The following is a 24,850-nucleotide window of genomic DNA, read 5'->3' on the forward strand; positions in this document are numbered from 1 at the left end:
TGTAAATATTTTTGTCCACCCCAAGCGTGGAAGGGTATTCTCAGATGTGAGACCCTTGCTCATTGCACCATCAGGATTCAAGCAAACCGGGCCGAAGACGGCTGTAATGCCAGAAACCGGTCCCCGGGAGCTTGTTTCCTTCCCAGTGTAAGAATTGGCTTTTGTAGTTTGGTTTGCCCTGTTCCCATCATGCACTGGGACAGGAACAGACTAATTTGCATACAGCCAGGTTCTGAAACTGGGATGGTGCAGTGAGCTAAAAAACGGTGTTGGATCTAGCCCTGATCTCTTGACTGGGTGAGAGCTTTCTGCTTAATTCAGAGACTCTGTCCCTCACCACCCCTTGTTGTAAATATTTTTGTCCACCCCAAGCGTGGAAGGGTATTCTCAGATGTGAGACCCTTGCTCATTGCACCATCAGGATTCAAGCAAACCGGGCCGAAGACGGCTGTAATGCCAGAAACCGGTCCCCGGGAGCTTGTTTCCTTCCCAGTGTAAGAATTGGCTTTTGTAGTTTGGTTTGCCCTGTTCCCATCATGCACTGGGACAGGAACAGACTAATTTGCATACAGCCAGGTTCTGAAACTGGGATGGTGCAGTGAGCTAAAAAACGGTGTTGGATCTAGCCCTGATCTCTTGACTGGGTGAGAGCTTTCTGCTTAATTCAGAGACTCTGTCCCTCACCACCCCTTGTTGTAAATATTTTTGTCCACCCCAAGCGTGGAAGGGTATTCTCAGATGTGAGACCCTTGCTCATTGCACCATCAGGATTCAAGCAAACCGGGCCGAAGACGGCTGTAATGCCAGAAACCGGTCCCCGGGAGCTTGTTTCCTTCCCAGTGTAAGAATTGGCTTTTGTAGTTTGGTTTGCCCTGTTCCCATCATGCACTGGGACAGGAACAGACTAATTTGCATACAGCCAGGTTCTGAAACTGGGATGGTGCAGTGAGCTAAAAAACGGTGTTGGATCTAGCCCTGATCTCTTGACTGGGTGAGAGCTTTCTGCTTAATTCAGAGACTCTGTCCCTCACCACCCCTTGTTGTAAATATTTTTGTCCACCCCAAGCGTGGAAGGGTATTCTCAGATGTGAGACCCTTGCTCATTGCACCATCAGGATTCAAGCAAACCGGGCCGAAGACGGCTGTAATGCCAGAAACCGGTCCCCGGGAGCTTGTTTCCTTCCCAGTGTAAGAATTGGCTTTTGTAGTTTGGTTTGCCCTGTTCCCATCATGCACTGGGACAGGAACAGACTAATTTGCATACAGCCAGGTTCTGAAACTGGGATGGTGCAGTGAGCTAAAAAACGGTGTTGGATCTAGCCCTGATCTCTTGACTGGGTGAGAGCTTTCTGCTTAATTCAGAGACTCTGTCCCTCACCACCCCTTGTTGTAAATATTTTTGTCCACCCCAAGCGTGGAAGGGTATTCTCAGATGTGAGACCCTTGCTCATTGCACCATCAGGATTCAAGCAAACCGGGCCGAAGACGGCTGTAATGCCAGAAACCGGTCCCCGGGAGCTTGTTTCCTTCCCAGTGTAAGAATTGGCTTTTGTAGTTTGGTTTGCCCTGTTCCCATCATGCACTGGGACAGGAACAGACTAATTTGCATACAGCCAGGTTCTGAAACTGGGATGGTGCAGTGAGCTAAAAAATGGTGTTGGATCTAGCCCTGATCTCTTGACTGGGTGAGAGCTTTCTGCTTAATTCAGAGACTCTGTCCCTCACCACCCCTTGTTGTAAATATTTTTGTCCACCCCAAGCGTGGAAGGGTATTCTCAGATGTGAGACCCTTGCTCATTGCACCATCAGGATTCAAGCAAACCGGGCCGAAGACGGCTGTAATGCCAGAAACCGGTCCCCGGGAGCTTGTTTCCTTCCCAGTGTAAGAATTGGCTTTTGTAGTTTGGTTTGCCCTGTTCCCATCATGCCCTGGGACAGGAACAGACTAATTTGCATACAGCCAGGTTCTGAAACTGGGATGGTGCAGTGAGCTAAAAAACGGTGTTGGATCTAGCCCTGATCTCTTGACTGGGTGAGAGCTTTCTGCTTAATTCAGAGACTCTGTCCCTCACCACCCCTTGTTGTAAAAAGTTTTTGTCCACCCCAAGCGTGGAAGGGTATTCTCAGATGTGAGACCCTTGCTCATTGCACCATCAGGATTCAAGCAAACCGGGCCGAAGACGGCTGTAATGCCAGAAACCGGTCCCCGGGAGCTTGTTTCCTTCCCAGTGTAAGAATTGGCTTTTGTAGTTTGGTTTGCCCTGTTCCCATCATGCACTGGGACAGGAACAGACTAATTTGCATACAGCCAGGTTCTGAAACTGGGATGGTGCAGTGAGCTAAAAAACGGTGTTGGATCTAGCCCTGATCTCTTGACTGGGTGAGAGCTTTCTGCTTAATTCAGAGACTCTGTCCCTCACCACCCCTTGTTGTAAATATTTTTGTCCACCCCAAGCGTGGAAGGGTATTCTCAGATGTGAGACCCTTGCTCATTGCACCATCAGGATTCAAGCAAACCGGGCCGAAGACGGCTGTAATGCCAGAAACCGGTCCCCGGGAGCTTGTTTCCTTCCCAGTGTAAGAATTGGCTTTTGTAGTTTGGTTTGCCCTGTTCCCATCATGCACTGGGACAGGAACAGACTAATTTGCATACAGCCAGGTTCTGAAACTGGGATGGTGCAGTGAGCTAAAAAACGGTGTTGGATCTAGCCCTGATCTCTTGACTGGGTGAGAGCTTTCTGCTTAATTCAGAGACTCTGTCCCTCACCACCCCTTGTTGTAAATATTTTTGTCCACCCCAAGCGTGGAAGGGTATTCTCAGATGTGAGACCCTTGCTCATTGCACCATCAGGATTCAAGCAAACCGGGCCAAAGACGGCTGTAATGCCAGAAACCGGTCCCCGGGAGCTTGTTTCCTTCCCAGTGTAAGAATTGGCTTTTGTAGTTTGGTTTGCCCTGTTCCCATCATGCACTGGGACAGGAACAGACTAATTTGCATACAGCCAGGTTCTGAAACTGGGATGGTGCAGTGAGCTAAAAAACGGTGTTGGATCTAGCCCTGATCTCTTGACTGGGTGAGAGCTTTCTGCTTAATTCAGAGACTCTGTCCCTCACCACCCCTTGTTGTAAATATTTTTGTCCACCCCAAGCGTGGAAGGGTATTCTCAGATGTGAGACCCTTGCTCATTGCACCATCAGGATTCAAGCAAACCGGGCCGAAGACGGCTGTAATGCCAGAAACCGGTCCCCGGGAGCTTGTTTCCTTCCCAGTGTAAGAATTGGCTTTTGTAGTTTGGTTTGCCCTGTTCCCATCATGCACTGGGACAGGAACAGACTAATTTGCATACAGTCAGGTTCTGAAACTGGGATGGTGCAGTGAGCTAAAAAACGGTGTTGGATCTAGCCCTGATCTCTTGACTGGGTGAGAGCTTTCTGCTTAATTCAGAGACTCTGTCCCTCACCACCCCTTGTTGTAAATATTTTTGTCCACCCCAAGCGTGGAAGGGTATTCTCAGATGTGAGACCCTTGCTCATTGCACCATCAGGATTCAAGCAAACCGGGCAGAAGACGGCTGTAATGCCAGAAACCGGTCCCCGGGAGCTTGTTTCCTTCCCAGTGTAAGAATTGGCTTTTGTAGTTTGGTTTGCCCTGTTCCCATCATGCACTGGGACAGGAACAGACTAATTTGCATACAGCCAGGTTCTGAAACTGGGATGGTGCAGTGAGCTAAAAAACGGTGTTGGATCTAGCCCTGATCTCTTGACTGGGTGAGAGCTTTCTGCTTAATTCAGAGACTCTGTCCCTCACCACCCCTTGTTGTAAATGTTTTCCTAGAAAGGCGGGCGACTGACGAACCTAATCTAGAGATACCAGTGAATTTGGTGACACGCTTGCTAAATAATACTTGACTGGCAGAGGGTTATTACTTTCATAATGTATCTGTTAGAATCACTTGATGCTACCTGTCACAGTGACCGCTGAGCACATTTAGTTGATGCAATGCTGATGCACCTGGAATGTTGCCAGAATGGGGAATGGTATACTGTGGACATTTGCTAAGGATAACATCACACTCAGTGTGCAAAATTCAGCTAATATTATTGGCTCTCCTAGAGGATATCTATTAAACATATTGATAACTCACCTGTTACTTCAGTAATAACCTTCTTCCCCATTAACTCTTTTCATTCAAACAATGAACTTTTGATTTCCACCCTCACTGGCATGCCCAAATTGTCAAACCATCACTGTTCTATTCTATCCACATTGTAGTTCTGTTCTCTTCCTTATGGTGTTTTGTGTTTACTGGTAAGCATCCTTATCATTCTGGGCTAGGAAGAATCTAATAAGTGGATTGCGTTCTCTCTTGTTTTTTATCACACGCACGGATGCTTTTCTGTTCATTACTTTGAAGACTCTGACTGTGGATTGAGATTTATCAGTGTTTGGCTTGATACCTACTGATTATGCTTCTCTTCTATTGGTTTCATTTTTGCATAGCACCCTTGTTTACTTCCTGGCACAGAGTGGTGTGCAAGCACCTCCCCTAATGGTACAACATAGTGGTTATCAGAAACCTGCCAGCTCTGGTGGTCCGTGGATTTGGACCCATAGTCCTCCGCTATAAGTTCCCATATATCTCAGTGGGGAGCACTTCCCGGGAAGCATCATTAATTAAAAAGAGTTTACAGCAGGTAATTACCACCTTCAAGTGCCAGCCAGCATGACTCGCTGGTGGCGGGGCGGGCAGGAACAGGGGGTGAGTGGGCACAGGGAGCGCAGGGTTGCACAATAGAAAAAAATATATATTCACTTGCCTTGCCAACGGGTCCCGCATCTCTGCACCTGCTCCATCGTGGGACGCGAGGAACAGGCAGCCGGAAGGACAGCCAGGCCTCCCTGACCAACCAACCAGGGAAAGGGGGCCTGGGCTTGTTCTCCATGAAGGCTGTAATGCAGCCTGCATGGAGAAAGGGGAAAGGGCGCATGACTGGTTTGGGCGGCCTGAGAGGTCCGGCCAAACAGTCATTGCGCTCTTAGGAGTGGGCCAACCACTCTTCCTCCTGCCCTGTTCCGAGAACAGAGCAGCCCCTGTCACCTGCCCGCAAAAGAAACATAAAAGGATAATAACGCAAAGTTATTATCATTTTATATTTTTTTTACTTCACGGCTCAAAAGCAGTGGGGTGATGCTCCTCCGCCACAGTGGAGGAGCCACCATTGTCACCTTCTACAAGCAGGTGGTAAATATCTGTGGAGGGTCTGTGAGGCTGAGGGTGTGTGGGGCATATGGCAGTTAGGGTATCTCGGCAAAGGATGTAGGTTCTCTGGGGGGGGGCATTGTTTGCTCCCACCTGGAGCCTGAGGGGGCAGGACTATGGCTTTTCCCTGTAACCCATGCTCCGTTTTTCCTGGAGTGAATCAGCTCCCACTAAAATCTGTCCATTGTTTCCAATCCTGGATGTTTCTAGTCCAGTAGCATAAGACAAGTGGGAGTTGTCAGGACCAATAGCCATTAGGGGTACTGCTCCATGCAACTCGTAATGGAGGTCCCTACAAGCACTGGAAGTAACAGGAAGGAACATCAAGGTACAAGGCATTTGGGTAGCCAACCATTGATCCTCATCTCTGGGATGTTTCACAGAGGAATACTGGAGTGTTCACTTAAGGTGATGAAACCCCCTTGATGCCTGCCCTTATCTGTGATCCACCCGCCATGAGAAGGCAAGAAGTAAATGAAAAACAAAGTCAATCAGTATTATATATGACTTTACAAGAGACTTAAGGAATTATTTAGAGTTTGGAGAACAGGGTAATCTACTCCACCACACTCGTGTCTGCCAAATTCCTGGTTCCCCCAATTTATTCAGAGTTGGGCAAATTGTCATGTTTCTACTGGCAGTGTTGCCACTGGCTCCACCAGGGGAAACTTTTGGCCAATGGCCTAAACGACATCCGGTCATCAATCAAAGTAATTAAGACCATCTTCTCTATGTAGTCCAGATGTTTGATGTATTTTTTTCCTGTTTGGGACTTGCAGGGAAACATATAGAAGACTCCCACATGCTGGGGAAATACTTTCCGGATGTCAGGGAAATGTATTTTTAGTTTTTCCTAAACTAGCTCCCTCTTTGGGAGTTTGTTTTAGAAAAACAAAACCAACTTTGCTCTACTGGTGCACTGAACACAGTGCCTACACAGCAAAGCTTCGGTGCCTTCAGAAAAGCTGCCATGCAAGGCTCTTTAAAGGCACGGAGATCGCCGCAAGGCAGTCGGAGATCTCTAATTATGGTGGGCTCCAGTCTGCCAAGGTAGCGGAGTAAAACCGATGGACTGGCAGAAAGGATTCCTGTCTGCCAGCGGCTAAAAAAGCCTCCTAGGGACTTGTTTAGAGCTAAGCAGGTGTGGAACATTCGCCCAAAGGTGGCAGATGTTCTGTCTGCCCTACTATAGGTGCACTGATGCCATCGGTATTCTAAATACGGCACCACCGCACTCTAAATAAGGTCTTTAATTAGAGTTTTGTGCATGTTGTGCTCCACAAAAGCCAATGTAAGACCCTTAAAGCTTTGGTGAAGGCATTTCAACCGACTTCTGAATTATCAATGTAAAACGTCACTTTTGCATTGTGTTCTGGCAAAAGCTACCAACAAGATATAATCCAGCACCCGAAAAAACTAGTAAAAGCTCAGCCTACTTAGTCAAAGCTGCAGGGGCGAGTTCATAATTATTGTGATAGCCCATAGGATAATTCATGCTACGATGGGCACGATTTATATTTAGGTGGGTGGCCCATTTCTCTACCAGGAAGACAGAGTAAATTAGTCCAGTATTCAGATATGACCGCCAAGCTGGTGGTCACTTATAAAGCATTGCCAGGTACTACAGTCAAGACAGTTCCTGTGAATGCTTTTTCCAGTTAGGTGCAGGGGCTTCATCAAAATGACAGAGCCTTGCACCAAAGTGTTTTCACTTTTTATTTTCAAAAGGAAAATCACAAAGCAGGATTTTCTTTTTGAAAATAAAAAAGATAATTAGACCGATACTTCAAAACATTAATGAAACATGGCATGTTATTCCTTTCCTTATATGCCCACAGAACATGTCAGAGAAAACAACTTATCCCCTTGATTATACAAATATTTTGAATAATGTGTGTCCAAGGCAACTGGAGGAACACAAGTCTGTGCCCACAGTTTTTCTCGAATAAATATGAATATGCTGGATTAACACAATCCTTTGTTGAATAATGTTTAATTTAAACAAAACCCATTTCTAGCTAAAATGTTGCTACGCTTGCTGAACGTAGGATGCAACACCGAAAGTGACGCTTTGCGGAAGCTGAATGTTCTAATTGTGTCTGTTGTGTGCTGTACTCTCAGCCTTTTAGGAGGTGGCAGGTTTACCCAGATGGTGTCAGAATAGTCAATTGATGGAATTGGATAGAGGACAACGTTCTGCAGAACAAAATATTTCACAGTGTGTGGAACGATGACTTGCTTGTCATGATCTTTTTTTTTGTTTTACTATTTACACAAAGTTATGTTGAAGTGCTTGCCAGTGTTCAGTTTTTCCTTTCCTTGCTACATTTTTTGTCTTTCTCTGCTGAGTAATGTAATCACCCCTGAAACATAATGTGACCCCTCACTGGGAATAGCTTTGCATAAAAAACATAGATGCTTTGTTCTAAAGTCCACGGCACTGCAATATCTGAATCAGAATGCCATCTAAAAGAAAGATCTACAAGACAACGTTAGTGGCTGCCCTAGAATTAAACACCATGCTCTGTCTTAGTTCAATAGCTATGCAATAAACAAAGACACTCGTTTTTTATTTAAGGTGACATTGAAATTAGCAATGCATTCTTCATGTGACTTACCTGACAGTGGAACACATATTCGGGAGTGGATTTCTTAAATTTCATGTTCCAAACTAGTGCAACCCCATCAGGTTCATGTGGGGCATCTTCATTATTATTGTAGGATGCAACAACCAACTCAGGGTACTGATGGGAGGGAAATAGCAATTACATTTCAGATATTACTGTCATCGTTAGGACTGCACATCTGTCTTCACATTATAATCACAAATGATTTTTTTCATTTATTTTCAGCAATTGATGGATTGTCATTTCTGCAAAGACACTTGACAATAAAATTAAACAAGCATTTGCAAAGCCATTAGTCTTGCCTTTGGGACACTGTATGTATTTAGCTGTGCAGCACATTAGCCTGGGTGCTGAAACATCTACTGTTCTTTAACATGGAGGGGAAGTAAGCACCAAACTGCGTGACACACCAGGTATGGGAACACATGGAGAGAAATACTGCCTTTCAGCGGGAAATGGTATAGTCCAAAGCTCTGTTTTTAATATAAAATCAGGGCCTTCGGTGCTTCAGGGCCTTCGGTGCTCATATCACTGAAAATACAAGATTGAAGACAATTTCTATGGACCGGAATCTAGAGAATGCTAAAGTGATTCTGGTATATTACTGAACTCTGCACAAATGGAGATTAACCTCAGAGAAAGCATCAAAACTCCACAAACAAGAAACAAAATTAGTCTTTGAAAATGTTCTGTTGACTGTGACATACATTTCAGAAAATCTGTATCAAGTTAGTGGTGCGAGAGTGGCCACCAACTTTAAAACTGTGATTTAGCTGAACATCCTTGACATCTCCATATCGATGTCAATAAAGTATCTTTTGCTCACCTATTTCTAAAGAGGACTTAGGTCAAGGTTTACTCTGAGGGATAATCAGAGGGGTTCAGCTATCAATAGTTTCAAAGCATCTAAAACAACTGATGGAAATCTGAAGTGTCTAATTGAGAAGCATCTCCAGCAGGAAAAATAGGATACACAGTTGTGAGATTCTTGAGAAGGCACCCTTAAAAATAGGAAATCAGTGCCTTGTTAGGTCAAAGAGAAAACCGGGGCTTTATCCTTGTTAGCAATGGCACGTAGAGGTATAGTTTACACATTGTTCAATGACAATGCACAATTTGTTTTCTTATTTGAAGAATTTTAAATACATCACAGAATTGAGAGTGACCGTGCGGTCCATAGTAATACAATCAGGTGTTTTTAGTGAGGATACCCATATACAAAAATATTAGTGTAGTGGGCAACAAGGAGGTGCTAAAAAGGGTAAAATGGAACCGTTCACAAATTGATTCATTTAGAGTGTGCAAGGAAAATCCGGAAACAACTGTACTATTGACTGAACTATTTTTAGTCTCCCAATGTGGAGACCATGTTACTCTTCACTAGTCTTAAATTATTGAACAATTATTGAACTATGTGGCCACATTTTCAACAAATGAGTGATTCAGGCTAGGGCATCTATGGGGTCAGAAGGTGTGACAATTTAGAAATGAATTTAACAGTGCAACAAGGGCTGCTGGTCTTTGGTCAAAATTGCTGAGATGAATGCAGAGGTAAAAGCTTTGACAAAAGCTCATACAAGAAAAGCATTGCAGGCTCAAAAAAAGGGCACATGTAGAAATACAATGGCTGGACTTTTATTATATTTGTAAAGCGAAAGATACCAAAAACATTTGGCACTTTATTATTCAATTGGACAGCATTAGACCAATGACAATTCAGTTTCTACCATCAGATGGAAATCCATACTGAGAAATGATATGTGAATCCTGATCATAGAGTTTGGGGAGATGTCAAGCCGAACAGGCCTCAAAATGTTATGGAGGGAGACATCATTGATCCAATGCAAACCAAACACCCTAATGAAGCACCTGGTCTGAATAACATTGGAAATAGTATTTTCAAAGACGATCCCTCATCCTCATTCTGAGCAGCTATATCATTTCCTTTATATAAATCTACACTTTAAAAGTGTGTTCTACCACTATGGTGGTAGGGCTCTATACTCTAGCCATTTATAAAGAAAACGATGAGCCAGAGTCTCCAGCACACTCTCTTACAATTCCTTTCTCAGACACTGCAGCAGAATTGTTTGCCAAATTGATACTTTGTGCTCTTGAGGCCTGTGTTGAAGAAAAAGATTTGATCCCCCTTCACAAAACAGACTTCAACTCACAAGTAGCATACTAGATAATGTATTTATTTTATTGACTTGTAAAGCAGCAGAATCACCCCAGGGGGGTATCTCCGCACTACGGAGGTGCAGCAGTCAAAGCAGATTCGATGTATTAGCGATACAGCTAAGGGAGTACCAAGTAATTTTTGTAAGGGAGTGCAAACAAATGCTTATTTTGATAAATAGCACCTCATTTGACAGAGTCAACAGGCCACTATCACTGGACAAGTTAAAGAATTGGGGGATAGCAGACTTGGTATTGGATCCAATTATCACTATATATACAAATACTTCGGTCAAAGTCAAGCTGGGGCAGAACTCTAATGTCTAAAAATAAATACACCAATAGAGGCTTGAAGCAGGTTCGCATCCTTGCTCTACTGCTGCAGACATGGGGGCCTCGCATTTTGGCATGAGACAATCTCTCTATAACAAAATACTTGCCCTATAGTTCTATTCCAATATGTTGAGAATACCATTCTGCTAGACTATACTCCAATTGGCTTGCAGTGTAAATTTACATCCTACTCTCCTTACTATTCTCCTACAAATCACTTCCTGATTAAAATGTCAAAGTCAGCAGTTATGGTCTTTGGTAGAGGTACCATGTGAAGTCTCTATACAACTACCTGGGGTATCATAAATTTATTTTGACCAGCCTGAAATCTAAACCTAATTAATCAATCTATAATTTAAAGCATTTATTTGGTTGTCTTCAATCTTCGACAATGAGATCAGTTCCAAAGGTGACTTAATTAAAGCTACTTCAATCAATTCTGTACGGTTATATCACCTTTAATACCTTGTCTATATTGCACCCAGTCGAACGCTACTACAGCCTTCCTTTGTATTCTGCAAAGTATTCTATATAGTCAATTTAGCCCCAAGTTTAATTTGTTGCGACAGATTCAAGGTGATGAGACACTTTTTAGTTGCCAAGTTCAGAATAAAATGAGCAGACAGACACGCTAAAGACAACATATGACCATGGCGTTGACATAGCCTGATCACCATATGTTAAGGAATCACCCACTTCCGTAAGTCTCGAAAAAGCATGATTCAAAATTGATTCTATTCAAGTAGTTAAAGCACTAGCCATGAAAACTCTTATAATCTGAACAATTTTGCAAGTACCTGTACAATTCAACTGGGATTAGTATGAGGCTCTTTTTCTAGGTCTGCATTTTATCTCTGGTTCCTATGTGGGAGATTAAGGAAACTGGTCTTGTAATATTGTGTGCAATCTTCAATTTCTAGACTTTATAAACAATTAGAAAGAAATATATGAAGTTTTATTGCATTTGTCTATCTCTCAATCTCTCATGTCTGCTCAGAAAAATAATTTCTAAGTCTATGATAAAACCAAAAACGTTGGAATATGTTCAAGTACTGTACGCCTCATGCTGAGTGGACCTGATCTGATTATGACCATGGACATCATTTAGGGAACGCCATGGTGCTCAGCTGTGACCTCTGGCTTGCCTCCTGCGACCTCTGGCGCTGTTCTTGAAACCATTGGCCTTATAGGTGGTAAGGGCAGTGTCAGAAACTTAAGTTAAACAAGAGAAGCCTTGTTGGAAGATTTTTGCCCTAAAGCTACATCATGTGCAGATTCCAGCAAAACAAGTGTCTGTGTGTGTCTACAGCTGGTCCTGAGCATGTGATGGGAGTAAGAAAAGAGGAGAGATATGGGGGTGTGGAGGAGCAGGATTATGGGGGAAATGAGGAAGAGCAATATAGACAGGTTTGAAAAAGTAAGACAAGGTGAGAGCAATAGTTGAGACAGAGATAACAAAGACACAGTCAAGAGTTATAGAGAAAGGAAGACGTGTGAGAGTAGATGACTGTATGAGAGACCTGATAGAGATGGAGCCCAATTAGAATTAAATAGCTAAAAGATACAGAAAGAGAGGGAAATACAGGTGTGAGAAAAGTGATCAACATATATCTGGTGATAGACTCCAGAGTCAAGTCCTTGACTCCGGGAAATCTACAAAAGTTTTCTCAATTTTCAATAAATCTGTTAGACCTGGCACCTTGGCGTGAGTCTCCCTTCCACTTTTTGCTGATGTGCCTCAGATGTTTTTGCTGGTGTTCGATGCTCAGGGCACTGCGCCACGGCCAACCTGTGCTGCAGTGCAAGGGCTCCCTATATAAAGTCTATCCGTAATTGATTTCCATGGTTGGCTTATTTGGTTTACTGTCAGTCCCCAGTAACGTGCACCAGGAGTGCCGGGGCTTGTAGATGCAAATGCCGCTAGTGGGCCTGCAGCGCTGGTTGCGCCACCCACAGGAGCGGCCTCGTAAGAGATATCTCGGGTCCGCCATTGCAGACCCTGCGTCCAGTCTGGTACTGTCACGCTGACTGTGCAAGTGCCCACACTTGCCAGTCCCTAAACCTTCCCTAACCTTCATATCAGTCACCCCTATGGTAGGCCCACGGGCAGGGTGCATTGTAAGCGTAAGGTAGGACAAGCCTGATGTGTGTGGTATGTCCTAGTAGTGAATTACCGCCTTTTTCGTTCTTCACTACTGAAGGCCTGCCTGTTCTCTTAGGCCAAGGTGAGCGGCTGGAACTATTACACGCTATAGTCTCGGCCGGCTCAGGGAACACAGTGGCATGTCGAGTTTGGTACGCCTGAACTCAGAATAATAAAATACTTCTGTAGTAGGGGATCTCTGTGTATAGTCATAATCTAGTGAATAGTCCCGCCCATGTGCGTGGACCCCCGGAGCAATCAGAAATAATCTCTTAAAGTGTCGAAAAAATGCAGAATGTCCTGAGAGCTCAATGCTCCAGGGTCCTGCTAGCAGGAGCCGGAAAAAGGAACTGAAAGTAAGAGGGACCTGCAGGGCATTCTGGGATACTGTGAAGTTCTGGAAAGTTCTCTTAAAGGCACAGTATCCTGTTCTGAGCCACATAATGGCAGCCTATGGGGCTTGTCTGTCCATGTCTTCCTCTCTATCATTCCAGAGGGGTTTTTGCTGAAGGCAAGGGAAATCTGGACAGGCTTTGCTGTTTTGTGGATTTTTGGTGGAATTTCTAGTTGAAGTACTGGACAGTGTAGCCTGTTTATAGGCTGCATTATATGTCTTTAAATTCTCTCTTAAGTGTCTGTGCAGTTCTGCATTTTTTCAACACTTTGAGAGATTATTTTTGATTGCTCCGGGGTCCACGCACATGGGCGGGACTATTCACTAGATTATGACTATAACAGAGATACCCCTACTACAGAACTGGAGTTACAGAAAAGAAACTACTCCTTCCTTTAGCAAGGTTTATTTCAATATCCTGTGTTTGCAACTGCTACTTTTAGAAAGTTAGCACTTGCTCACCTGACTATTTCAGCCCGCCTCTGCCAGGATGTGTAGCTGCTCTCTGGGTTTGTGTGAGTGACAGGGCTGGGGAATTCCCAGGGACAGTCGGGGTGACCAGGTGGTGAAAAGAGGGCTTACATCAGGGTGGGTGGGCAGAGTAGTCCTTGACTATGAATAGGGTTGTGCTTCACCACCACAATGCTGGCTCCACCTCCTGCGGAGTGTTTGATGTCCCTGCCCTGCACCCTGAAAGAAGACGGCAGCGTTCTGTAAACAGAGTACTCCATAACCGTATTGAACCAGACTCAGGCCCCCTGGCCTGCCAAGACAAAAGAAACCAAGTATAAAGGTAGGAGCCCTGCTCCTAAGAAATCAGATCCAGTTTTGACCACGACGAACCTCTGCCCGACTAGAAGGACCAAGAAAAGCTGAGGAGAAGGAATCCTGCAGTGGTGCCTTGCTGAAGACGGAGAGGAAAAGACCATAAAGGTCTTTGAAGACTTGTGCCTGAAACTATCTCCAAGGGCTTGACCTCGAGCTTTCCCCCTGAACGGAACCCCAGGACCATTGGGTTCTATTCTGCCTGTGCCCGTTTGCTGTTGGGCCTTAGTTCTTATTCCCCTCGCCAGAGTTTTGACTCGGTTGCATTCGCCCTGCAAGGTCGTGACAGCTCGGAGCCTGGTCGCCCCGCCGCCGAGAGCCCCGCTCAAGCTTGAGTCGCTCTCCGCTTCAGTGCCGGGACGCCCGCTCTCCTGTCACCTCGCCTGCTAAGGAGCACGCTGTGCGCCTCTCATCTTCTCTCGCCGGAATCTGCACGGAGCACATCTGATAGCCTCGGACGGTCCGTACGTCATAACGTACCTGACTGTCTCACTTTGCCCTCCTGCATACCAAGGCCGTGCCGCACCTCAAGAAGGTCTTCCGTACTACGGTACCGAAGGCCCGGTGCTGCACCCGCCTGCCCGAGAACGCGACGCCCCACACAGATCCACAGGTACAAACTGGTGTGCTAAGAAGTAGTACACCCCACAGGCCTGAACGGCGCCTCGCCCTGTGAGCTGCATCAGATCGCCACAACCCTCCGCACCGTCCCGCTCACCCGCCTCGCACCTCGAGGGGGCTCCGAGCCGGACACATCCCTTTGGAGAACTGTTGTCCTCGTCCAGGGTCCGCCCTCACCAGTAGCCGCGCCTGAAACGCCTCGGACACTCATCACAAGGTACATTGGAACTCTATCCCAAGTTTGCATCGGATCCAGGGTCCGCAACGTTTGTTTTCCCTGTCATCGTACCTTGCTAACCAAGAACACTTACAAACAATTGCCTATATAAATCTGGTGGCCTTCACTCGCTAAACGTTATATGGCCTTGTGATAATCCTGCATATATTTTTACATAAAGTTTACGTATTTTTGATACAATCCTACGACTGGTGTCAGGTTGTGGTGGGTCAGTGGGTTTCCTGTATATGATCATAAATGCTTAACTATCGCCCTGAAGATTATCCTTGTCTGCTCACGCCACACTACCTAGAGGGTGAGCAAGGGTTATTTCTAAAGGAGTAGTTCTCTTACCCTGACTAGAGGAGAGGGTCCCTGTTTGTCACAAGTGCATACCTGTGCCAACCAGAGACCCCCGAGTCTAACATTGGGGGCAGCGGTGAGGATTCTGAATTTGCATTTATGATTTATGTACAGTAAATTACTGATCACCACGTAGTGAGAGCAGACCTATAACTAAGCCACAGATTTATTATCTTGCTGAGAGATCTCATATCGTCGAACCATGCCTGGTTCACTCCCCGTGAGAGCACCCTCTGTCATCTCTGGACTAGATGACATCGACTGGGAAGGGCTTGAAAATTACAAAGTGGAGCAGCTGAAAAGTTTCTGCCTGAAGTTCAGAGTCGCCCAAACCGGGTGCAAGAACAAAGCCCAAATCATCAAGGCACTGAGAGCCTGGAAAGAATCGAGAGAGCCAGTTAATCAGCTGGTGGTGCATCCACCAGATAGTCTTGTCAAGATGCACGGAGGCCTGTCACCAGAAGAGCTGGCGGACAGGGCTGCGACCAGAGCGCATGAAGTAGAGATGGCAAGGTTAACCGGACAGATGGCGATGGAGGAGAAGAGACTCCAGCTAGAGCATGAGATACGTCTCAAAGAATTGGAGCTGAAAGCAACAAGTTTGGACACAGCTCCTGGTGGCAGCACAAATCCAGTGCAGGTAGAGTCAAGGGTCTACGTACCGAAAGATGTGGTGAAGGAGTACTTTAAGGGGGATGACATAGGGCAGCGGTTTCGGGCCTACAAGGTAGCCATATCCTCCCACCGGATCCCTGAGAAGGATTGGGGAGCGGGGTTGTGGGGACGGTCTTGACCGAGGGACGGGACACCCTGCTAGATCTCCCTACCGAAGTGTATAATTCCTATCCCCACATGAAAGATGCCTTAATGACCAGGTTTGGGTTAACCCCGGAGATGTACCGACAGAGGTTTAGGGGTTGTGCTAAGATTCCTCGGAGTACATATGTGGAGTATGTGACCTTTTTATGCAGAGCGCTGGATGGTTGGGTGAAGGGTAGCAAAGTGGAGGATTTTCAAGGGCTGCTTGATTTAGTAGTATGGGAGCACTTGTCCGCTAATTGTTTTCCTGAGCTACGCCAGCACCTGATCGATAGCAAGCTGTCCAACCCGAGGAAGCTTGCTGAGGAAGCGGACCGCTGGCTCAGCACCAGGGTCCACAAGGGTCCAGTGGGAGACTCAGCCAGAGGTGGGCAGGGTCCCCAGCAGAAGAGTGGGGGGGGACAGGGGAAAACAGAAAGGGTTTCAAAAAGGCCCCCAAAGTAATTCCCAAGGGAACCAAGGGAAAGGTTCTCAGCCTCCTCCACCACCGAAGCAAAATGGGGCCTGACAGGTAAACCTGTTCAAAGAGGGCCAATCGCCTGTTTTAGGTGCGGCGGCCAGGGTCACATTGCCACTGATCTTAAGTGTCGCTTCTATGGAAAACCCGCACCCACTGGTGCTCCCCGCCGGCAAATAGCTAGCGTTAATTTTGGGGGAGAAGTTACAATCCCGGAGGGTGGGGATCCCGTACACATGACCCTAGTCTCGCTAGGAGACAGTGAGATGGTCCCCAAAAACTACCTCCCCATTAACACTAAGAAATATGGGCAGGAGGTGACCATCAACGGTAAGAAGGTGGAGGCTCTTCGAGACACAGGAGCCAGTGTGACTGCCGTCCGGCAGCACTTGGTGTCTCAGGAGCAGGTGGTACCACACGCCTACTGTAGGGTTGTCAATGCTTACAATTCTGAGAGCCAGTGTCCGATGGCTCAGGTTCCCTTTGAGTCGTTGTGACGACATCCATGCCTGTAGATTGTCTGCTAGGGAACGATTTGGAGAACCCCCCTTGGAGAAAGGTGGAGAAAACGACTCATCTGCGGATGGTGGGTCTACCCGACTGGGCATGCGTGACTACCAGGTCCATGGCAGCCAGTAGGGGTGTTGAAGAAGTCTTGGAGCCTGAAGGAGAGGCCCAGGAACCGGCCTTAGAGAGAAGGCGCAGGGGGTGCGGACAGCCACCCCCCACTGTTCCCACGGCCCAGGAGGAAGCAGACCTCGAGGGGGATGCCCTGGAGCCTACCGGGGAACAGATTGCCGAACTGGGAGACCTGCCTGAGCTGACCCATTGTCAGCAAGAAGGAGGTCCCTTGAGGGAGGAATTCTGCAAGGAGCAGAGAGAGTGCCCTTCTCTCGCGGGTATGCGGCAACAGGCTGCAGACCAGGCCAAAGGTGCTCAGTCCGGAAAACACTGGATCTACTGGGAGAACGACCTACTGTATTCAGAGCCTAAGGCTGCTGAACCTGGGTCAGCCTGTGTGCTGGTGGTACCCCAGAAGTTCAGAGCCTTCCTACTGGGGCTGGCTCACGATGTACCGTTAGCAGGACATTTGGGGATGGACAAGACCTATGACAGGCTTATTACCCACTTCTATTGGCCCCAAATGCACAGAAGTTCAAATGCGCACTGTAGGACTTGCCAAACTTGCCAGGCAAGTGGTAAGTGTGGGGGGAAGAACAAGGCTCCCCTTCAACCATTCCCCGTCGTCAGTACCCCATTCCAGCGAGTGGGAATTGACATTGTGGGGCCTCTGGACCCCAAGACAGCCATGGGCAACAGGTTCATCCTGGTCTTGGTGGATCATGCCACCCGGTACCCGGAAGCCATCCCTCTGAGGACAGTGACGGCCCCCGTGGTGGGACGAGCGCTGTTGGGAATTTTCTCACGAGTGGGATTCCCTCTAGAGGTGGTGTCTGACGGGGGCACCAATTTCATATCGAAATATATGAAGTCCCTTTGGCAAGAGTGTGGTGTAACATACAAGTTCATCACCCCTTACCACCCCCAAGGAAACGGGTTGATTGAGAGATTCAACCGAACCCTGAAAGGCATGATCATGGGCCTAAAAGGAACAATGAAGCGTAAGTAGGACGTCCTCTTACCATGCCTACTCTTTACGTACCGAGAGGTGCCACTAAAGTCGCTCGGGTTCAGTCCCTTCGAGTTTTTGTACGGTCACCCAGTTGGAGGACCTCGGAGTCTGGTAAAGGAAGGCTGGGAGCAATCTCCCAGGAAACCTCCCCAGAATGTATACAGTTACATGCTGGCCTTCCGAAACCAGACCAGGCGATTCAGACAACTTGCTGAGGCAAATCTGGAAGCCAGCCAGGAAGAGATGAAGCGGTGGTACGACCAGAATGCCACTCTGGTAGAGCTTCAACCTGGACAAAAGGTGTGGGTCTTGGCCCCAGTGGAGCCGTGTGCACTTCAGGATAAGTGGACAGGTCCATTTGAGGTTGTGGAGCGCAAGAGTCCTCTCACCTACCTGGTGAACTTGCAAACTCCCAAGAACCCTTTGAGGGTCCTACATGTTAACCGCCTTAAGCCACACTTGGAGAGGTCCGAAGTGGGCATGCTCTTGGCAACCGATGACAGGATGGAGGAGGAGACCGAGCCTCTTCCGGACCTCTTGGTAGCCTCTGAGAAAGATGGGTCAGTGGACGGAGTTAACCTCTCACCCTCCCTGACCCCTGAACAACAGAGTGACTGCCGCCAGCTGCTGGGGCAGTTTCCTGATCTGTTCTACTTGGTTCCCGGTGTCACAGATTGGTGCGTCCATGATGTGGACACAGGAGACAGTTTGCCGGTGAAACACAAGGCTTACCGCGTGACTGACAATGTAAGAGCCTGTATCAAGGAGGAAGTCTCGAAGATGTTTGCTCTTGGGGTGATTGAGTCCTCCAGCAGTCCTTGGGCCAGCCCAGTGGTCTTGGTACCGAAGGCTGCAACGCCGGGAGCCACACCCGAACTCCGGTTCTGTGTGGACTATCGAGGACTCAATTCGGTCACGAAGTCCGACGCGCACCCAATCCCCAGAGCTGATGAGCTCATCGATCGGTTGGGGGCTGCTCGGTATCTCAGCACGTTTGACTTAACGTCTGTTTCCTGGCAGATCGCCTTGACTGACGGGGCCAAAGAGAGTGCTGCAGTGCAAGTGCTCCCTATATAAAGTGTATCCGTAATTGATTTCCATGATTGGCTTATTTGGTTTACTGTCAGTCCACAGTAACGTGTACCAGGAGTGCCGGGGCTTGTAGATGCAAATGAGGCAGGCGATCCCGGTGGCAGAGGGTTCGCGCCTGCAGGCAGGAGCGTAACTAGATTCCTGAGCGTGATAGCAGCGCCCTGCTGACTGAGAGCAGGGATACTGCATTTTTATCTGCAATCCTATGTTTTAACTTTACTGAAAATCAACAGGACAATAACTTGATTTACCTTTTCAGGACTCGGTGGTGCGTGGGCGCCATTTTACATCGGGCTGCTCAGGAGACCTAGCTCGGCACCACACCCCCGCGCTCCGCCCCTATTTAGGAGTGGTTGCGCAGCGCTCGCTGTTTGGAGGCAGGCGATCCCGGTGGCAGAGGGTTCGCACCTGCAGGCAGGAGCGTAACTAGATTCCTGAGCGTGATAGCAGCGCCCTGCTGACTGAGAGCAGGGATACTGCATTTTTATCTGCAATCCTATGTTTTAACTTTACTGAAAATCAACAGGACAATGACTTGATTTACCTTTTCAGGACTCGGTGGTGCGTGGGTGCCATTTTACATCGGGCTGCTCAGGCGACCTAGCTCGGCGCCACACCCCCGCGCTCCGCTCCTATTTAGGAGTGGTTGCGCAGCGCTCGCTGTTTGGAGGCAGGCGATCCCGGTGGCAGAGGGTTCACGCCTGCAGGCAGGAGCGTAACTAGATTCCTGAACGTGATAGCAGCGCCCTGCTGACTGAGAGCAGGGATACTGCATTTTTATCTGCAATCCTATGTTTTAACTTTACTGAAAATCAACAGGACAATAACTTGATTTACCTTTTCAGGACTCGGTGGTGCGTGGGCGCCATTTTACATCGGGCTGCTCAGGCGACCTAGCTCGGCGTCACACCCCCCGCTCTCCGCCCCTATTTAAACGGCCCCCAATGAGGAAGCGCAGCGGACGAGCGCAGCAGGCGCGACGAAGGCGCGCCGAAGTCGAGCCTAAGTCAAGCCCATCTGCGCCGGACGGGGCGTGGGGCGCGTCCTTATGCTATTTCCCTGTCGTATTCGTCTGAGACCTAAAAGCCATACAGGGCCATTGGCCGCTATCTGACTCTGTCATTCGCCACATCTCTTCTCTTGGCCTTGCTTCCTCATCCCCTCAGCTCTTTCCTCCTCCGGCTGTACCCTTGGCACCGCATGTCTCTTCTTCTGGCCCTTTACCTTCCACCCCTTCTTTATCTATTATTCTGCTTAACACAAGGTCTGCGGTCAAACACTATCACGAGCTGTTTGTTCTGCTTGATTCCCACAAGCCTGACATACTGTTCTTGACCGAAACCTGGTTTTGCGAATCCTCTTTACCCTCACTCCTGGCTGCTCTCCCCTCTCCCTACGTGGCTCTACGTGCAGACCGCCCGGCGGGCAAGACAGGAGGCGGCGTGGCTTTAATTGCCCGGCCCGAGTATAATTTTCAACTTTTTCCCTCCCCCCTCATTTCCCCCACTGAACATCTTGTAGTCCGCTCTCTGTCCTTTTCTCCCCCGCTTACTGGTCTCTTAATGTATCGTCCGCCCCAGTCTTCCCCTCTGTTTATACCAGCCCTTCAGGACTTACTGGCCACCTTGGCGGTCAATTACGCCTCAGTCCTAGTGCTAGGCGATTTCAATTACTGGCCCTCGGACCCCCTTGAGTGTACCTCCTCCAAACAGTTCACTGAATCACTCCAATCCCTGAACTTCGTCTCCCACTTACATGTTCCGACACACATACATGGTCACATATTAGACCAGGCCTGGTCTCTTAACATTTCTGTTTCCTCCATGTCTGTATCTCCTTGTCTCTGGTCAGACCACGCCCTAATCTCCTTCTCCCTTCTCCTCAACCCTGTCACAAAGGTTCCGCGCGCCAAAAACACCTGGGCGCGGAACTGGAATCGTGTTGATTTCCCTTCACTGTCTTCCCTGCTCCTGAATTCCTCACCTAACCTGACAGACTTATCTTCTTCCTCGCAAGCCTCCGCTATTGACTCCTGGCTCGCTGGAGGCTGCGACTCGGTAGCCCCCCTACGCCGGATTTCAACTCGAAGACCTAAGGAATCAAATCGGTGGTTCAGCGAAGACTTGAAGGAACAAAAGCTGGCCCTACGACAGGCGGAGAGGCAATGGAGAAGGGACTATTGTCCTTTATTAAAAACTCAATACTCCACACTATTAAGTGATTATAAAAAAGCCATACTAACTGCTAAAACTGCCTACTTTTCAACAAAAATTCTGGTGGCAGAGAACAAGTCTAGGGAGATTTTCACTATAATTAACGATCTAGCTTACTCTGACAGGGCTACACCTAAACCTCTTCCCACCCAGTCCTTGTGTGATTCGTTAAATTCCTACTTTTTGGATAAAATTGCTATTATCAAGGCCAACATTCCTCCCCCCTCCCTTACTTTTGTTGAACCCTCTCCCCCTACTGTCCAGTGCTGTCTTTCTTCCATTCCCCCCCTCACCGAAGAAGTATTCCTGGAGATACTCCCAAAGGTTAAATCAGGCTCCCCGGCAGACATCTGCCCGGCACGTATCCTTCAACAGATTTATTCTGTTTGCACTCAACCCCCGATCACTTTTCTTAACAGCTCCCTTGCCCAGGGGGTTGTGACACCAGCACTTAAATCAGCTACAATAGTGCCTATTTTGAATAATCCCGGTGCGGACCCTTCCGCCCCAGCTAACTATCGCCCCATTTCTCTACTGCCCTATTTGGGCAAGGTGCTTGAGCGCCATGTCACATCGGTACTCAGCGCCCATGTAGAAGCAAATGGGGGCCTGGCGTCTCGTCAGGCTGGCTTCCGTCCTAGGCACTCTACTGAATCTGTTGTGGTGTCGGTCCTGGACAACCTCAGAGACCAAAACAAACACCAGGCCCTGGTGCTCCTCGATCTCTCCACCGCTTTTGACACGGTGGACCACTCCATCTTGCTTTCACGTGTCAGAGCGGCGGGAATCGAGGGCTATCGTCCTTCCTGAGGGACCGCACCCAAGCGGTTCGGCTGGGGGATCTCACAGCCACCCCACTCAAGGTCACTTGTGGTGTTCCCCAGGGTTCTTCTCTTTCCCCTTTATTGTTTAATCTATATATCTATCCTTTAATCTTTGCACTCTAGTAGCTGGAGGTCACCGTATATAACTATGCGGATGACCTCCAGCTCATTTTCAATCTCTCTTCCTCTTCTTACTCTGTTTCTAACTTTCAGACTATTATGATTTTTATCAGGGACTGGATGAACCACAACCATCTGAAGCTCAACCCGGACAAAACCGAGCTGGTCCTCACGGGTGGTTCTTCCAGTCCCTGGAACTCTTTATTCTGGCCTTCTTCTTTTGGTCCCCCTCCCACTCCCTCCTCCACTGTCAAGACCCTAGGTATTAAAATGAATAACCATCTCACTCTACACTCACAAATTAATTCTGTTGTTTCTTCTTGTTTTCTCACCCTTCGTATTATTCGCACTGTTTCCCGCTTCTTTTCTCCCCTGGCACTCAAACTGATTATGTCCACCTTGGTGATCTCCCGGCTGGATTACACCAATGCCCTGTACAACAGCATCCCAGCGTACAGCCTACGGAAGCTCCAGATGGTTCAGAACCAGGCGGCCCGATTAGTGTATGGCCTCTCCCGCTCCCACCACTCTACTCCTTTGTTAAAGGCGCTCCACTGGCTCCCTGTCAGGGAACGATCCCTCTTTAAAACTGGCTGTATGGTTTTTCAGGCTCACCAGGGTTCTGCTCCCGCTTTATTACCTCCTTGATTAAGGAGTATGTCCCTCCCAGAGAGCTTCGCTCGTCGTCCCAATCACTTCTGCAAATTCCACGTTACAAACGCAAAAAATGTGGAGGGGCCAATTTTTCAACTTTGGCTCCCACTTTTTGGAACTCCTTCCCTGACCACCTGCGGTCTGCTAAATGCTACTCCTCCTTCCGCAAAGATCTTAAAACTTTCTTGTTTAAACAGGCCTTTTCTCTGTAAACTACTATTAGCCCATTTCACGATACCAGTATCTACTGCTTCTCTCTGCAAAAATTTGTCTCCATAGCGCCAAGAAACCGCACGGTGAACGCAGCGCTTTATAAGTATTTTAAATTCAAATTCAAATTCAGCTAGTGGGCCTGCAGCGCTGGTTGCGCCACCCACAGGAGCGGCCTCATAAAAGATATCTCGGGTCCGCCTTTGCAGACCCTGCGTACAGTCTGGTACTGTCACGCTGACTGTGCAAGTACCCACACTTGCCAGTCCCTAAACCTTCCCTAACCATTATATCAGTCACCCCTATTGTAGGCCCACGGGCAGGGTGCATTGTAAGCGTACGGTAGGACAAGCCTGATGTGTGTGGCATGTCCTAGTAGTGAATTACCGCCATTTTCGTTCTTCACTACTGAAGGGCTGCTGTTCTCTTAGGCCAAGGTGAGCGGCTGGAACTATTACACGCTATAGTCCCGGCCGGGTGGCATGTCGAGTTTGGTATGCCTGAACTCAGAATAATAAAATACTTCCTTTAGCAAGATTTATTTCAATATCCTGTGTTTACAACTGCTACTTTTAGAAAGTTAGCTCTTGCTCGTATGACTATTTCAGCCCGCCTCTGCCAGGATGTGTTGCTGCTGTCTGGGTTTGTGTGAGTGTCAGGGCTGGGGAATTCCCGGGGACAGTCGGGGTGACCAGGTGGTGAATAGAGTGCTTACACCAGGATGGGTGGACGGAGTAGTCCTTGACTCTGAATAGGGTTGTGCTCCTCCACCACAATGCTGGCTCCACCTCCTGCGGAGCCTCTGATGTCCCTGCCCTGCACCCTGAAAGAAGACGGCAGCGTCCTGTAAACAGAGTACTCCAAAACCCGGTTGAACCAGGCTCAGGCCCCCTGGCCTGCCGAGACAAAAGAAACCGAGTATAAAGGTAGGAGCCCTGCTCCTAAGAAATCAGATCCAGTTTTGACCATGACGAACCTCTGCCCGACTAGAAGAATCAAGAAAAGCTGAGGAGAAGAAATCCTGCAGTGGTGTCTTGCTGAGAAGGGAGCGGAAAAGACCAGAAAGGACTTTGAAGACTGGTGCCTGAAACTATCTCCAAGGGTTTGATCACGAGCTTGCCCCCTGAACGGAACCCCAGGACCATTGGGTTCTATTCTGCCTGTGCCCGTTTGCTGTTGGGCCTTAGTTCTTATTCCCTCGCCAGAGTTGTGACTCGGGTGCCTTCGCCCTCCAAGGTCGTGACAGCTCGGAGCCTGGTCACCCCGCCGCAGAGAGCCCCGCTCAAGCTTGAGTCGCTCTCCGTTTCAGTGCCGGGCCGCCCGCTCTCCTGTCACCTCGCCTGCTACGGAGCACGCTGTGCGCCTCTCATCTTCTCTCGCCGGAATCTGCACGGAGCGCATCGGACGGTCCGTACGTCGTAACGTACCTGACTGTCTCGCTTTGCCTTCCTGCATACCAAGGCTGTGCCGCACCTCAAGTAGGTCTTCCGTACTGCGGTACCGAAGGCCCGGTGCTGCACCCGCCTGTTCGAGAACGCGATGCCCCACACAGATCCACAGGTACAAACTGGTGTGCTAAGAAGTAGTACGCCCCGCAGGCCTGAACGGCGCCTCGCCCTGTGAGCTGCATCAGACCCCGGATCGCCACAACCCTCCGCACCGTCCCGCTCACCCGCCTCGCACCTCGAGGGGGCTCCAAGCTGGAGACATCCCTTTGGAGAACCGTTGGCCTCGTCCAGGGTCCGCCCTCACCAGTAGCCGTGCCTGAAACGCTTCGGACACTCATCACAAGGTACATTGGAACTCTATCCCGAGTTCGCATTGGATCCAGGGTCCGCAACGTTTGTTTTCCCTGTCATCGTACCT

The 24,850-nt window shown here is 48.3% G+C and overlaps 1 protein-coding gene across 1 annotated transcript in view; it reads right to left on the reverse strand.

Annotated features, from left to right (window-relative positions):
• Window positions 1-24,850, reverse strand: part of DYNC1I1 (dynein cytoplasmic 1 intermediate chain 1) — a 1,862,117-nt gene that overhangs the window by 646,801 nt on the left and 1,190,466 nt on the right. The window contains exon 11 of the mRNA XM_086941928.1: window positions 7,880-8,005. Within this exon, the coding sequence (XP_086798054.1) occupies window positions 7,880-8,005 (126 nt within the window). The remainder of the gene's footprint in view (window positions 1-7,879; window positions 8,006-24,850) is intronic.

Source organism: Lissotriton vulgaris, chromosome 10, assembly GCF_964263255.1.
Source record: "Lissotriton vulgaris chromosome 10, aLisVul1.2, whole genome shotgun sequence".
NCBI classification, from domain to species: Eukaryota; Metazoa; Chordata; class Amphibia; order Caudata; family Salamandridae; genus Lissotriton; species Lissotriton vulgaris.